This window comes from Hyperolius riggenbachi, chromosome 3, assembly GCF_040937935.1.
Source record: "Hyperolius riggenbachi isolate aHypRig1 chromosome 3, aHypRig1.pri, whole genome shotgun sequence".
NCBI classification, from domain to species: domain Eukaryota; kingdom Metazoa; phylum Chordata; class Amphibia; order Anura; family Hyperoliidae; genus Hyperolius; species Hyperolius riggenbachi.
In genome coordinates, this window is record NC_090648.1 from 437,556,968 (window position 1) to 437,574,351 (window position 17,384).

Here is a 17,384-nt window from a genome sequence, read left to right on the forward strand (position 1 = left end):
AGGGGGTGTGATCCTGCATTCCCCTCAAGGGAGTGTGGGTGAAGACCCGTGGTCACCTAGACTCTGCTACTGGGCAACACCTCTTCCATCGTGGGAAGGTCAACGGAGACTGAAGACCTATCTGAAGTCTAACACTTATCACACCAAAATTATCTATACCTTTTTTTTGACAAATTTTCTTTGGGTGGCATTTTTTTAGCTAAGAATTTTATTCTATATTCATTTTAATGGGAATAATAATAAACAAAAGTTCTCAATTCCAGCCATTATAGTTTTAAATATGATAGTCTAAAACGTGGGATTTTTGGAGGTACTTCTGCGCTATTTTATCTAACCAAGATTTCAAAGATTTATAGTTTTTGAAAAGGTTCAGAGAGAATGGGAGAAGCTGATTGGTTGCATTATGCGTAGTTCACACAAGCTTTCAGCGGTGCATTTAGTTAATGCTAAATGATTCTCTAAAGGAGCAGAAAAGCATTTGGCATAGCGCCAGTTCAACCCCCGTGTGAACCGGCCCTTGCATGTGCAAAGATCAAAGGAGTTACCTTTAGGCACATTTACTGTATGTTACAACATAATACAGTGTTTTAATTTTCTAAATATTATAGGTGAGGGAGTATTGAGGAATGGGTTGCAATAACCAATATGAAAGGAATAAGTACTATTTGCTTTGATGAATCCTGGATTCCTTCTACTCTAAATGCAGTTTATATAGGTAGGCAGATGACAGGGTGGTCCTGTATGCAGTGAAGGGTTAGTGTAAACTATTATTACAAACGTTCTTTTGGAAATGTGTGTTGCTGAAGGGTCTCTGTTCTTTTTCTTTTTAGGGTCCTGGAATGGCTCGAAAGTTTTCTGCTCCTGGACAGCTGTGTGTAACTCTGCCTCCGTCCCTTGGGGTGCCTGTCTCTATGCCTGCAGCCTCCGCCAACTCTCTTGGTCACTACCCGATAGGCGTTTGTACCCCTCAGCAGTTTGGCTATCCTGGCACACCCTTCCAAGCACAGTGGAGCGGTCCTGGTGTCCCACCACCCTCCCAGCCCATCAGCCAGTTCCCACCAGCTGTGACGACATCCTTACAGAACTTCAACATCAGCAGCCTTCAGAAATCCATCAGTAACCCTCAGGGGTCCAATCTGCGGACTACCTAGCAGGAGAACGACAGGAGAACCCTGACAAGTACTGCAAAGCTGAGAGGTGCACAAGAGGGGGAATGTTGCGACATTTTCCCCTCCGCTGCAAACCCCACAGCGCTACGTCTCCTGCCTCTCATACATGCTTCTGTCCCTGCTTCTCCTGTCTGAAGAGGTGGCAGTCTTGGCCCTTTCCATCCGGAAGGCTGCTGTGAGCACCCTGGAGCTCTGCACGATGTCTGTAGCCCTGGCAGGGGGCGGAGACAGGGAAACGAGGGAGATTCAAATCCTGTTGGATGAGCAGCAGATAGGGGCACGGTCTTCTCTGCTCTATGGTATATATAGGTCATTAATGCTTTCAAAGAACTCTTTAACGGCTATCGACTGCAGCATTACACTTGTATGAATTAAAGTAAATATATAAATATATATAAGTATATTGAAAAAAAATAATAAAAAAAAATTAAGTTCGGTGAGGACAATACTCTGCCATCAGTTATGATGTGGATACACTGTGATATAATATATTTATGTTGTTGGACAACAGTAGTAGTTATAATAAAATAGCGGAATGTTTAAGAGGGTTACAGATGAAACTAGAGCATCGCGCTCCTCTCTCTCTCTCTCTCCTCATCAGTCACTTTAATAAAAACAAAAATTTTCTTTTTGGCTCTGTCCAATCCTTTTATTAGTTTTAATGTGAATGTAAAATTGTACAGAACTTGAACCAACTTCGCCCTCCCGAAAAAAAAATACTTGCTTTGCATTTTAGTGCCTTGAGAGAGTTGGCCTGAGTTTCTTCCTCTGTGAGAAAAGAGGTGTTTGGCTTGCAGCTGCCATTTTTTAGAGGGGGGATTTAAGCCTCAGTTTCTCCAACTGTGGGACTATCATTATGCACTCAACGATGACCAACGTAAAGGCTGGTGAGCCCAGAGTGGGGACTGGAGGATTTACCCATAGAGTAGATGGTCTGTGTCTTATTATTAAGGTTGGAGCATGTGACTAATGTACAAGAGCGTGGTACCGGCAGAATTGGCTGTACCATTAGTTTTAGGCTGGAATGGTGAAACAGAAAAGTATTAGTTATAAAACGGTTGGTGCTGATCTTTGTAGGTTTTTTTAAAAAACTGTGGGCAGTTTGTATTTTTCCACTGTCTTGAGGCTGTAAAGGGATAAGTATGGCTAAGATTTTCAGTTGAGAAACTGTGACAGTGCCTTGGGATATGAGTAGAGGGACCAGTTGGTGGATTTTAAACGTTGGCATTGAAGGGTATTTTAGAGTGACTCCTTGAACCTCCAGAGGAACGCCTCTCTCCTCCCCTCTGTGGCACCTGTAGGTAAAGAAATGATCTGCAAGCAGTATTAGCTCTGTCTTGTTGGACAGTTATATTCAAGTTTACACCAAAGCGAATAGAAAAGCTTACAATGCAGAGTAGGAGGTCCTCACAGCAGCAATGTCCGTGTCCTGCATCTGTTGTGTCGTAGGGCGATAGACTTGCAGTTTTTTTTTTTACTCCTAACAAAGCTGTATCCTAAATCCTTGAATCATAATACAATGTTCTGTGTTACGCCTCCGGGCCTGTCTGTCATTTGGCAATACTGGAAAAATTGCTCTCTGCCGTTTCTTCTCTAGTTTTAACCAGATTCCTGGTTGTGGTCCTTGTTAGAGCAGCGCAAACGGTCCGTTTATTATTATTAGAATTATGAAAAACCGGCTCTGTCGATGTGCAGCCTGGCTGGAAGGTGTCTTAAAGGCCTTGAGAATGTATCTAACAAAAGGGCTACACGGATCCATTTTGCTATCGGGGTGATGCAGATAATGGGCGGTTAGATCTGAAAATAATTCCAATTTAGTGATCAGCCCCTTGTAGTCACCACTGAAGACATCCAAAGCTAGCTGTTTGTTTCTTTTAGTATTGAATTCACCATTCCAAGACAATGAAACGGCTGTGGGGCCTGACCTATTTCCATCCTGGCTGTGTGTCGTCAGGGGTCCTGGGGCTGAGGTGCTGGTCTTAGAGCCTGATGGGAGTTCTAACAAGGGATTTGCAAACATGGCAGCAGATACATATTTATTTTATCTATTTTATATCTTTTTTTTCCAATTTATTAAGTTTTTTTTTGAGATTTTTATTTCATTTAAATTGTGCATGCTTTGCATTACTTCCACTAATTTCTCCTCTTCTTTCCTGTGGACACAATTAAATAATCATGCTACTGAGCTGTTTAATAGGTATTGACACCACTTCTTCAGCATCCTTGTACCTTTTCACTTGCTTAAACCATGCTCCCCCCCCTTTCCTTGTGCTTCCCCTTCCCCACCCTGCACTCCTCCCCCCTTCCTCAAAGAGTCTTTCCTGAGTTGTTTTCCAAGAAATATTTAACACTGTATGAAAATGAAATAAAGAGATTGTGGGATTCCCTGGAGCTGTGAATTTTCCGTTTTGCACTTTTTGTCCTGCATCTTTCTGTACAAATTTGCACTTTTCTCTTTTTATCGCCTCTGTAGACTGATATTAAAACTAATAAAGGAAGCCTTATTTTATGCTGCTGTTTTTGAGTTCTGATTGTGTGTGTGTGTGCGTGCGTGTGTGTGCGTGCGCGCCCATAAGGGTTTGAGCTGTATCTGTATTCTATACAGTACGTACTGTTCTTGTGCTTCTTAAACACTTCCCGACCGCCGTATATACAATTGGCGGTCGGGAAGTGGACCCCGCAAGGACCGCCGTATTGACAAATGGCGGCGGTCCTTTTACGGGCATGGGCGGCGCGATCGCGTCATTCGTGATGCGATCGGCCGCCGGGGACTGGCTCCACCCACCTCGCGCTGTAACCCGCCGGCCGTTCGGAAGCGCCGGCGGGTTACTAGCACCCGGATAATTTGTAATGTATACAAAGTGTATTATACAGGCTGCCTCCTGCCCTGGTGGTCCCAGTGTCCGAGGGACCACCAGGGCAGGCTGCAGCCACCCTAGTCTGCACCCAAGCACACTGATTTCCTGCCCCCTGATCGCCCACAGCACCCCTCAGACCCCCCCCCCCGCCCACCCCCCAGACCTCTGTTTGCACCCCCCTAATCACCCATCAATCACTCCCTGTCACTCTGTCAACGCTATTTTTTTATGCCCTAAACTGCCCCCTGCTCCCTCCTGATACCCCCCACCCCTCAGATTCTCCCCAGACACCCCCCCCCCCCCTGTGTACTGTATGCATCTATCCCCCTGATCACCTGTAAATCACCCATCAATCACCCCCTGTCACTGCCACCCATCAATCAGCCCCTAACCTGCCCCTTGCGAGCAATCTGATCACCCACCCACACCAATAGATCGCCCGCAGATCCGACGTCAGATCACCTCCCAAGTGCAGTGTTTACATCTGTTCTCTACCCTAAACACCCACTAATTACCCATCAATCACCCCCTATCACTGCTACCTATCAGATTAGACCCCTATCTGCCCCTAGGGCACTCAATTACCCGCCCACACCCTCAGAACGCCCTCAGACCCCCAACCCTGATCACCTTGCCAGTGCATTGCTTGCATCTATTCCCCCCTCTAATCACACCTTGAGACACCCATCAATCACCTCCTGTCACCCCCTAGCACACCTACCCATCAGATCAGGCCCTAATTTGCCCCCTTGCGGGCACCCAATCACCCGCCTACACGCTCAGATTGCCCTCAGACCCCCCTTATCAATTCGCCAGCGCAATATTTACATCTGTTCTTCCCTGTAATAACCCACTGATCACCTGTCAATCACCCATCAATCACCCCCTGTCACTGCTACCCATCAATCACCCCCTCTCACTGCCACCCATCAATCGGCCCCTAACCTGCCCCTTGCGGGCAGTCTGATCACCCACTCACCCCAATAGATCGCCCGCAGATCCGACGTCCGATCACCTCCCAAGTGCAGTGTTTACATCTGTTCTCTACCCTAAACACCCACTAATTACCCATCAATCACCCCCTGTCACTGCTACCTATCAGATTAGACCCCTATCTGCCCCTAGGGCACTCAATTACCCGCCCACACCCTCAGAACGCCCTCAGACCCCAACCCTGATCACCTTGCCAGTGCATTGCTTGCATCTATTCCCCCCTCTAATCACACCTTGAGACACCCATCAATCACCTCCTGTCACCCCCTAGCACACCTACCCATCAGATCAGGCCCTAATTTGCCCCGTGTGGGCTCCTGATCACTCGGCCAAACCCTCAGATCCCCCTCAGACTCCCTTCCGATCACCTCCCCAGTGCATTGATTGCATCTATTTTCCCCTCTAACCACCCCCTGAGACACCCATCAATCACCTCCTGTCACCCCCCTAGCACTCCTATCCATCAGATCAGGCCCAATACAACCTGTCATCTAAAAGGCCACCCTGCTTATGACCGGTTCCACAAAATTCGCCCCCTCATAGACCACCTGTCAACAAAATTTGCAGATGCTTATACCCCTGAACAGTCATTTTGACACATTTGGTTTCCAGACTACTCACGGTTTTGGGCCCGTAACATGCCAGGGCGGTATAGGAACCCCACAAGTGACCCCATTTTAGAAAAAAGACACCCCAAGGTATTCTGTTAGGTGTATGACGAGTTCATAGAAGATTTTATTTTTTGTCAAAAGTTTGTGGAAAAAAAACACAATAAAAATCAATTTCCGCTAACTTTTGACAAAAAATAAAATCTTCTATGAACTCGTCATACACCTAACGGAATACCTTGGGGTGTCTTCTTTCTAAAATGGGGTCACTTGTGGGGTTCCTATACTGCTCTGGCATTTTAAGGGCCCTAAACCGTGAGGAGTAGTCTAGAAAACAAATGCCTCAAAATGACCTGTGAATAGGACGTTGGGCCCCTTAGAGCACCTAGGCTGCAAAAAAGTGTCACACATGTGGTACCGCCGTACTCAGGAAAAGTAGTATAATGTGTTTTGGGGTGTATTTTTATACATCCCCATGCTGGGTGGGAGAAATCTCTCTGTAAATGGACAATTGTGTGTAAAAAAAAAATCAAACAATTGTCATTTACAGAGATATTTCTCCCACCCAGCATGGGTATGTGTAAAAATACACCCCAAAACACATTATACTACTTCTCCTGAGTACGGCGGTACCACATATGTGGCACTTTTTTACACCCTAAGTACGCCAAGGGGCCCAAAGTCCAATGAGTACCTTTAGGATTTCACAGGTCATTTTGCGACATTTGGTTTCAAGACTACTCCTCACGGTTTAGGGCCCCTAAAATGCCAGGGCAGTATAGGAACCCCACAAATGACCCCATTCTAGAAAGAAAACACCCAAAGGTATTCCGTTAGGAGTATGGTGAGTTCATAGAAGATTTTATTTTTTGTCACAAGTTAGCAGAAAATGACACTTTGTGAAAAAAAAACAATTAAAATCAATTTTCCGCTAACTTGTGACAAAAAGATAAAATCTTCTATGAACTCACCATACTCCTAACGGAATACCTTGGGGTGTCTTCTTTCTAAAATGGGGTCATTAGTGGGGTTCCTATACTGCCCTGGCAGTTTAGGGGCCCTAAACCGTGAGGAGTAGTTTTGAAACAAAAATGACCTGTGAAATCCTAAAGGTTTCATTGGACTTTGGGCCCCTTAGCGCAGTTAGGGTGCAAAAAAGTGCCACACATGTGGTATCGCCGTACTCAGGAGAAGTAGTATGTGTTTTGGGGTGTATTTTTACACATACCCATGATGAGTGGGAGAAATATCTCTGTAAATGGACAATTGTGTGTAAAAAAAAAAAAAAAAAAAAAAAAATCAAACCATTGTCATTTACAGAGATATTTCTCCCACCCAGCATGGGTATGTGTAAAAATACACCCCAAAACACATTATACTGCTTCTCCTGAGTACAGCAATACCACATGTGTGGCACTTTTTTGCAGCCTAACTGCTTTACAGGGGTGCTTACAATTTAGCACCCCCAAAATGTCAGGACAGTAAACACCCCACAAATGACCCCATTTTGGAAAGTAGACACTTCAAGGTATTCAGAGAGGGGCATGGTGAGTCCATGGCAGATTTCATTTTTTTTTTTTTGTCACAAGTTAGAAGAAATGGAAACTTTTTTTTTTGTCAGTGTCATTTTCCGCTTACTTGTGACAAAAAATATCTTCTATGAACTCACTATGCTTCTCAGTGAATACTTTGGGGTGTCTTCTTTCCAAAATGGGGTCATTTGGGGGGTATTTACACTATACTGGAATTCTAGCCCCTCATGAAACATGTCAGGTGCTCAGAAAAGTCAAGAGATGCTGGAAAATGGGAAAATTCACTTTTTGCACCATAGTTTGTAAACGCTATAATTTTTACCCAAACCAATAAATATAGGCTGAATGGGTTTTTTTTTTTTTAATCAAAAACATGTTTGTCCACATTTTTCGTGCTGCATGTATACAGAAATTTTACTTTATTTGAAAAATGTTAGCACAGAAAGTTAAAAAAATCATTTTTTTTTGACAAAATTCATGTCTTTTTTGATGAATATAATAAAAAGTAAAAACCGCAGCAGCAATCAAATAGCACCAAAAGAAAGCTTTATTAGTGACAAGAAAAGGAGCCAAAATTCATTTAGGTGGTAGGTTGTATGAGCGAGCAATAAACCGTGAAAGCTGCAGTGGTCTGAATGGAAAAAAGTGCCTGGTCCTTAAGGGGGGGTAAAGCCCACGGTCCTCAAGTGGTTAATTCAGAGCCTGGAATATTTATAGATGAATAAACTGTGATAGTGTCATATGTTTAAAGTGAACCTGAAGCGAGATGTATGTGGAGGCTGCAATAGTAGTATCTGACTGTACACCTGAAACAAGCCTGCACCAAATCTTGTCAGAATCCTGTGATATGCATAATTGTTCTGGGTCATTTGCTAAATGTATTGGCGGCAGAGAATCAGCAGGACTGCCAGGCAACAGATATTGTTTTAACCACTTGAGTACCACGGTGGTAAACCCCCTAGTGACCAGGCCATTTTTTGATAATTGGGCAACTGCCGCTTTAAGGCTCGCAGCACACAAGTGATATCCCCCCCCCCCCCAACAGAGCTTTGTTGGTGGGGGTCTGATTGCGCCCCCAAAGTTTGTTAAATTTATTTAAAAAGTAATGATATATTATATTTATATATTTTTTATTTATTTTACCACCTTCTCTCCCTCCCCAGGCCAGCCAATCAGCGTGTTCGGCTGTCATAGGCTTCAACCTATGACAGCGGATCACTTTTGTGATTGCTACGGGGACAGCCGTGTCACACGGCTGTCTCCAGTACAGCGCTGCTGTAAATCGCAGCTGTGTACAATGTTAATAGTTTCACCGTCTAACAGTCTTTTGAATCCGAGCGGTGTTTGCTGCTAGGAGACTGAAGGTGGAGCGGAGCTCCATCATTAGTGCGCGTGATCTGCGCATGGAGTGGTCTTGTGGCTGCCGCCGCGTTCACGCCAATTAGCGTGGAGCGGTCGGCAAGGGGTTAAAGCAGGGGTGCCCACACTTTTTCGGTTCGCGAGCTACTTTCAAAACTGCAGAGCCCAGGAGCTCTAAAATTGATGCTATATGCCTACCCTGGCAGCAAAGCCTTTGGCCTCTGTGCACTCTTCTCCTCACAAGATAGAGGAGCGTTAGCCTCTGAAGACCCGTGGGACCTGGGGGAGGCGTGGCCTCATGGTATGCACAGCATCATAGAGGAGGGGGAGGGGATGTTCACTATTCGCTCCTCTCCCCTTCAGCCAGGTGCTCAGTAGCTTTTTCTGACAGCGCGGCTTCATAAAATTTCACAGGCTGCAACACAGCAGCAGCTAAATTTGAGAAGACGCGGCCGAACGTCACGATCGACCTATTGGGCACCCCCGGGTTAAAGGAAATAAATATGGCAGCCTCCTTGTTCACTTTAGGTTCCCTTTAACTACCTAATGACTGCATCCTGCCAATGGGCGTGAACGCGGCGGCAGCCCCAGGACTGCCTAACGCCAATTGGCGTCAAGTCCTGGAGTTGCAGTTTCCCATGGAACAGCTGCGCACATGCGCGATCGTTCCCATTCACTGAGCCGAGCTCCGTGATTAGCCTGATATCCCCTTTGTCTACATGCGTACAGCGCTGCGGTCTCCAGCAATGCTGTACGAGATCGGCGATCCCCGGCTTCTGATTGGCTGGGGATCGCCATCCTCTCATAGGCTGATGCCTTTGAGAGGCGGAACAGGACAGATCGCCGTCCTGTTCAATTCTAGTGCATGGAGGGAGGGTGAAACAGCCTAGACAGAAAAAATTCTGCCACAGCGATCGAACACCTCCGGCGGCATGTCCCCTAAGAGACAAAAAAAAGGTGAGTCCGATCGCTGGGCTCCATAGCTGGGCTGTGCAGGAGGTTGAAAGCCTGCACAGCCCAGCGAAACAGCCTGCTCGGTAGGGGGGTTTAACACTGTGGTCCTCAAGTGGTTAAAGGGACCCCGAGCAGTAAAAATGAAATTGGTACTTACCTGGGGCTTTCTCCACCCCACCGTAGGTCGGGAGGTCCCTCCGCACCGGCGACACCCAGGCCGGGTGTCTGGCTCCCACTTCCTTATTAGTGATGCTCTTCGTCATCACTGCGGTCAGCGTGACTACTGCGCATGCACGGTTTAATCACACATGCGCAGCACTGTCACGTTGGCCAGCGTGATGATGAGGAGCGTCATCGATAAGGAAGTGGGAGCCCGACACCTGGTCCGGGTGTTCGCCGATGCGGCGGAGGGACCGGGAAAGGAGCCAGTAGGACGCCGGGGGACCTCACGACCTACGGTGGGCTGGAGAAAGCCCCAGGTAAGTACCAATTTTGTTTATTCTTACTGCTCAGGGTCCCTTTAACCAAACAGTTTCTGCTTCTAGGTAAAATTTTCACTTCTCAAGTTACTGCTGCGCTCTCCAGACCTGAAACACACATATGAGCTCCACATTGGGTGATACCATTCAGATTAAGTTATTATCCAATGCCTCCACCTTAGTGCATCTGTGTGTCACTCTCCCTGGTTGGCCCACGTCCCCTCTCTTTATAATGCTCACCAGATGTTCACCACCTCAGTTTCCAGGTGGATCTTAAAGGGATACTGTAGGGGGGTCGGGGGAAAATGAGCTGAACTTACTCGGGGCTTCTAATGGTCCCCCGCAGACATCCTGTGTTGGCGCATCCATTCAAAAGACTGTTAGACGGTGAAACTCGCTTAAGATATCTCCGGTCAGCAAAACACGGAACTTGTACACTTTTAGCTCCCTTTCTTGAGGTCTCCTTGTTTATTCCAATAAAAATTCTCTCGATTAAAAAATTCCACACGTGTTTTATCGAGAGAATTTTTAAGATATCTTAAGTGAGTTATCCACCTATAGTCAGAGGTGGGCTGCATCTGGTGAGCTAATTGGCATGTTAGTGTGTGGATTGGCACAAGCACTGGGTGTTATCACGGAACCACGGTGGTCTTTTTAGCATACAGTGTGTGATTATTGGAGCAATACTATATGTGGAAGTGTCTTTTTTTTCCGCAGAAATAAGCCCCGGAGAGAGCTGGCCCTCAATATTGCTTAAGATCCACCTGGAAACTGAGGTGGTGAACATCTGTTGAGCATTATAAAGAGAGGGGACATGTGCCAACCAGGGAGAGTGACACTTGGGAATTTTTTAGTCACACAGAGGCACTAAGGTGGAGGCATTGGATAATAATAACTTAATCTGAATGGTATCACCCTATGTGGAGCTCATATGTGTGTTTCAGGTCTGGAGAGCGCAGCAGTAACATTGGAATATAATACTGAACACTGGATTTTTCTGCAGCAATCCCAGCGAATGGTGAAAGGGTGAATTAAGACTGTGTAGACTGGCACAATACTTTTGTTTTATTTTCACTTCTCCCAGTGTTTCTACAGTTGTGCTCATAAGTTTATATACCTTGGCAGAATTTAAGATTATTTAAGGCTCATTCGCACTAGTGAGTTGAAATACAAAAACTCATGAATTGGTTTGTGAGTTGTGCATTTCTATGGGTCTGAGGCTGTAGACACACTATGAGCGCTTTCTGAGTGCTTTTCTGACCATCAGATCTTTGAGCGGTTTTTTTTTTTTGTCTTTGTTTTTTAAACCACTCTGACTTGCATTAAAATTGATGCGATCCTAACTATTCTGACTCTAAGTCAATCGGAGCATTTTTAATAAATGCTCAGAAAGCTCTGATGGTCAGAAAAGCACTCTAAAACCTCTTAGTGTGTCTACAGCCTTAGGCCCGGTTCACACTTGCGTTCCAGGTCCGGTTTCCCCGGACCCGGAACGCACCGTATACTGTACAAACGGACCCGGATGTGAATGGATACATTGTTATTCAATGTATCCATTCACTCCCGTCCGTCTGTCAGGATCCGGGTCCGGGCTGCGTTCAGGATTTTTCCAACATGCAGCATTTTTCCGGAACGCAGGCTCCAGCCGCCGCACCTGACCAGGAACCTGACCAATTTCCCCGCACAATAGGCAGTGATGAGAAACGGAAGTTTCTCATCACACTGGCAATACCCGTCCTTCCTTTGCCACATGGGGGATCCAGGCATGGACAGATGGAGAGGGGGGGAGAGACGGCAGCGCTGACAGGACAACAGCCCAGGTATGTTTATTATTGTATTGTGGGCTGTTGTCCTGTACTGTGTGCGCTGTGTCCCCGACTCCCCCCATGCCTGTCTGTGCTGCCGCGCCTGTTTAAAGTACAGTATCGGCAATCCGGAAGTGTTACTTTCCGGATGCTGAACTGATACTTTTTTTGTCCGCAATCTGACCGGATCCTGAGGGATCAGTACGGGACCCGGACCCCCCCCGGACGTACAGCCCGGTTTCACACAAAACACAAGTGTGAACCGGACCTTAATCACCCCAACGAGCTAAAATGCACTGCACAGCAACTCACTGTTGTAGTGTGAATGAAAAAATAAGTCTATGGACTTTCATGTTACCATGTAAAACTCACATTATGTGCAGTGAGTCAAAACTCACTGCAATTCATAGTGTGAATGAGCCCTTAACCATTTTTTTTTTATAGAATATGAATAATACAAATACTTTTCTTTCACTCATGGTAAAGGTGGGTACGCACGTCAGATAAAAGTCTTTGGAAAATGAAAGATCACAGACCAACTTTACCCCCTTCCATGTAGTATGAGAGCCATACGCTACACAGTCTATTCTATGGAGCTGAACTCCCCATCAGATACAAATCTTTGCAAGATGCTGCACACAAAGATGCTGCACACATTCAAAAGATCAGTTCCTGCAAAAGATCCGTTCCTGCAAAATGCATTCAAAGTCTATGATATCTGCAGATCTCATACACACCTTGTTTAACGGACCATCATCTGCAGATCAGACAATTATCTGAAGATCCAGGATCTTGCAAAGATTTTTATCTGATGGGGAGTTCAGCTCCATAGAATAGACTGTGCAGGTATGGCTCTCATACTACATGGAAGGGGGTAACATTGGTCTAAGATCTTTCATTTTCCAAAGACTTTTATCTGACGTGTGTACCCACCTTTAGTGGTTGGCTGAAGCCATTTATTGTCAAACAACTGTTTTTACTCCCATTAAAGGTAACCATCTTCACCTGTGATCTGTTAGCTTGTGATTAGTGGGTGTGTATAAAAGGTCAAATAAGTCTCTGGACTCCTGACAAACCCTTCCATCTTTCGTCCAGTGCCGCACTGATGTTCTTTGGTTTCTAAATCCTGGAGAAAGAAATGTAAAGCGATATGTGGAGAAAGGTAGCTGAACTCTATAAAACAGGAAAGGGATATAAGAAATAATCCAAGGAATTGAGAATGACAATTAGCAGTGTTCCAAATCAAATGGTGTGTACACGCTTGAAAGATAAATTAAAGATCTTAGACCAATTTTACCCCCTTCCATGTAGTATGAGAACCATACCTACACAGTCTATTCTATGGAGCTGAACTCCCCATCAGATAAAAATCTTTGCAAGATCTGCACACAAAGATGCTGTAACACATTCAAAAGATCAGTATCTGCAAAATGCATTCATAGTCTATATCTGCAGATCCTCATACACACCTTGTTTAACAGACATTCATCTGCAGATCAGATCCACCAGGATGGATTTTCAGATCTGCAGATGATTGTCAGATATGCAGATGAATGTCAAACAAGGTGTGTATGAGGATCTGCAGATATAGGGCTTGATTCACAAAGCGGTGCAAAGTGTTTGCACGCCTGTGAAAAGCCCTTTATCACGCCTAAACTCAGTTTAGGCGTGATAAGAAGAAACTCGCGCGATCTCCCGCGCGCAAAGTTTTGCGCGCAGTGTACCATGCTTCGCGCAGCGTCCAAGAGCAGCACAAATCGGTGATAACTCAGCTTTGCACGGCTTATCACGCCTAAAGTCTTTTAGGCGTGATAACTGAGTTATCACCGCTTTGTGAATCAGGGCCATAGACTATGAATGCATTTTGCAGGAACGGATCTTTTGCAGGAACAGATCTTTTGCAGATACTGATCTTTTGAATGTGTACAACATCCTTGTGTGCAGCATCAACGATTTTTATCTGATGGTGAGTTCAGCTCAATAGAATAGACTGTGTAGAGTATGGCTCTCATACTACATGGAAGGTGGTAAAATTGGTCTAAGATCTTTCATGAATCTTTAAAGTGTGTACACACTAGAGATGGCCCGAACCTACGATTTTAGGTCCGCGAACCACAATAGACTTCAATGGGGATGCGAACTTTGAAAACTAGAAACATTTATGCTGGCCACAAAAGTGATGGAAAAGATGTTTCGAGGTGGTAACACCTGAGTTTTTTCAGTGGGGGGAAAAAGTGGAATAGTGAGAACAAGAGGAAAACATTTTTTTTTTTTCAAAAAAACCTTATACTTTTTGAGAAAATCAATTTTAGAGTTTCAAAGAAAACTGTCTCCCCTCACCCCTCCCCCACCCCCCAGAGCCCCCCCATACCATAGACCATGCGGGCTGGTATAGCTCAGGGTGCGAAGCCCCAGTCGGCCGGGGCTCCGCATTCTGGCTATCCCAGCCTGCATTGGGGACAAGGGGTTACAGAGGCTCGGGAGGAGGGACCCCACACCATTTTATTTTTTTTTCAGATTTCCCACACTCAGCACATAAAAATTATTTTAAAAAATTATTTTTTTTTTTAAAAACTTCCGAGGCCACAAATGTGAAAAAGTTGAATACCTTTTCATAATCCAGATCCATGGAGGACGCCATCCGCGCCCTCCCGTTCATTCCGCCATGGCTCCCGTAGTAATACCGGCCCAGGTCGGGTCCCGACCCCTCCGAACAGGTCGGGTTCTCATTCCCCCTCAATATGGCCGCCACAGATTGCCGCGGTTGCGCAGTCTGTAAAGATGCGATTGCGGCTGAGCAGCTCTATGGCCTCCTCCCGCCGCACCATCAATATGCGTGCATACATCGGACGTATCGGGAGGAGGGCCTAGAGCTGCGCAGCCGTAATCGCGTCTATGCGGACTGCACAGCCGCGGCAATCTGTGGCTGCCATATTGAGGGGGGGAATGAGAACCTGACCCGCTCGGAGGGGTCGGGAGCCATGACGGAATGAACGGGAGGGCGCGGATGGCGTCCTCCATGGATCTGGACTATGAAAAGGTATTTAACTTTTTTCCAATTTGTGGCCTCGGAAATCCTTTAAATATTGTTTCCTGCTATCTTTTTAACATATCCTGCAAATTTGGTATTGCTAGGATGTAAGGGGCCTTTGCTATTAACTGCTAAAGTCGGCGGGTGATAACCAACCAGAGTTATAGGTGTGCAAAAGTGCTGAATTCTGCCATTGGCTTTTATTGGGCTCCCTATTTCACTTTTAAAAATCCCAAATCTTTTCAAAGGACGATGGGTCAGCAGTGGCACATTTTCTAGCATTGTAGGGACTCTTAGGGGGATCATGACTGGTGAGTTTCGGGCCCCTAGGCCAAAGAGGTCATAGCCTAGGGTCACAAAAACCTGTTCATTTTGGCAATGTTAATGGTGGCGATTCTGACGAACATAAATCGCAGCCATGGCCGTTAGCAAAGTCTGAATCTCACGCAGGTAGAAGGCATATTGTTGTACTTGGACTCAGGGGCGTAACAATAGACCCTGCAAGGGATGCCTCCGCAGGGGGGCCCAGAAGCCACAGGGGGCCCCATGGGGGGGGGAAGTTTGAGAGACTGACAACTAAGGGCATGGAGAGAAAACGTATTCTGCTCTCTACCTTTGTTATATTGACTGCAAGTGTCCACCACACAGAGAAGGAATCATACACACTTTGGAATGTGTACACTGTCCCTGCTCCCTAGGGTTAGTAAAAAAAAAAACATCTGTCTCACACTGCAGCAAAGTTCTGATAACTTCATGTACAACGTTACAAACAAAGAAGTCACAGGTTGAAAAAAAGTTGTAGACTAAAGGCGCGTACACACGCCTGATTCATTCAAATGATGAGTCGTCAGACCCGCCTGCGGGGCGCCTGTTCTACCGACAGTTTCTCCATGTGTACAGTCTGTCGGCAGGCTGATAAGGCTGGTTTTGACCAATCCGACGAACTGTCTGCAGAAAGGCCACTCCGCGGGTGGGTTTGATGACCCGTCGTTTGAATGAATCAGGCGTGTGTACATGCCTTAACCCTTATTCAGCCTTAATCTCTCAGAAGAGATTCCTAGATTATCACACACAGGCTAGTGACCTTATGGTGTCTGATTACGGACACAGTGGAGTGGGTAAGATTGATGTCTGACTGTCCCTTCCTCAATGAGAGCTTGTTGTCTCATACTGAGTCCAAGATCCTGTAATTACAGTATCAATCAGTGACATTCTGAATGTTTTGCCAAAGTTACAGTGAATACTATATCTTATGTTCAGCATGTCATTGTTGTTCCTCCATATAGCATATTATTATTTATTTATAAAGCGCCAACATATTCCGTGGCGCTGTACAATGTAAGAAAACAAACAAGGGATACATAATGATACAGACAATGATATACATCAAATATGAACAGTGATACAAAATACAGCACTGCTGATTACAATTTGATTTAACATGATGACTAAAATGTATAAATGTCTAACAAAGTGCAAGCAACTAAATTAATAACCTTCCATGACACAAAAGGGTGAGAGCCCTGCCCTTGTGAGCTTACAATCTAAAGCATATGCTCTCATGTAGTAGAATAATACGGATGTGTGTGTATGTATGTACTGGGAGCAGAGCTGCGACGAGGGACTTGTTGGCTACAAGGGGCTGGAGGAAGCCCCGGGTAAGTAGATCTGGGGGTAGCATAGATTGCCTGTCAAAAGTGTTATCTACATGGGAAAAACACATTGATCCTCAGTTTTCCTGTGCAGAAAGCAGTGGGGGTGGGGAGGCCCCATGCAAAGTTTCGCAGGGGGGCCCAGTTATGTCTAGTTACGCCCCTGCTTGCACTCCAATGTTGGGTTCCCTACATCTCTGCAAACCAGAGTTACAGGGGTGCAAAAGTGCTAAATTTCCCTATAGGCTTTCATTGGGCCTCCTATTTCACTTTCCAAAATCTCACATTGTTTCAAAGGGTGATGGCCCAGCAGTGGCACATTTTCTAGCATTGTAGGGACTCTTAGGGGGATCATGACTGGGGAGTTTCGGGCCCCTAGGCCAAAGAGGTCATAGCCTAGGGTCACAAAAACCAATGGGCTGTGTAAGTAATGTACCTGCCCTGACCGTGCTTGGCAGACCAGGCATCCGTGGTCAGATGGACCCTTGACCCAACGCTGTGTGCCAGAGATGACACCTGGTATCTTCCACTGCGGTGTCCCAATGGCCACAAATTTTCGGAAGGCCTCAGAGTCCACCAGCTGGTATGGTAACAGCTGGCGGGATAACAGTTCCGCCAAGCCAGCTGTCAGACGCCGGGCAAGGGGGTGACTGGCAGACATTGGCTTCTTCCGCTCAAAGATTTCCCTCACGGACACCTGGCTGCTGCTGTGGGCAGAGGAGCAGGAACCGCTCAAGGTGAGAGGCGGAGTGGAGGAGGGTGGCTGTGATTGTGAAGGTGCAAGGGAGAAAGCGGCTGAAGATGATGCACCTGAAGGAGGGAGAGGAGAAGGAGGGTGGCTTTGCTTTTGTGTGCTGCTTTTCCTCAGGTGGTCTTCCCATTGCAGTTTGTGCCTTTTCTCCATGTGCCTTCGTAAGGCAGTTGTCCCTACGCGGCTGTTGGCC

General features: G+C 46.0%; 1 protein-coding gene and 1 long non-coding RNA gene across 15 annotated transcripts in view; one reads left to right on the forward strand and one right to left on the reverse strand.

The window, feature by feature from the left end:
- Positions 1-3,678, forward strand: part of WNK1 (WNK lysine deficient protein kinase 1) — a 262,349-nt gene extending 258,671 nt beyond the window's left edge. For all 13 annotated transcript variants that reach the window (XM_068277690.1, XM_068277692.1, XM_068277694.1 and 10 more), the window contains one exon: positions 831-3,678. In XM_068277690.1, the coding sequence (XP_068133791.1) occupies positions 831-1,151 (321 nt within the window). In that variant the 3' untranslated portion in view covers positions 1,152-3,678. The remainder of the gene's footprint in view (positions 1-830) is intronic.
- The window catches only part of LOC137564194 (uncharacterized), a 139,917-nt gene that overhangs the window by 18,851 nt on the left and 103,682 nt on the right, over positions 1-17,384 (reverse strand). For both annotated transcript variants that reach the window (XR_011030547.1, XR_011030546.1), the window contains one exon: positions 12,763-12,883. This is a non-coding gene — a long non-coding RNA (uncharacterized lncRNA). The remainder of the gene's footprint in view (positions 1-12,762; positions 12,884-17,384) is intronic.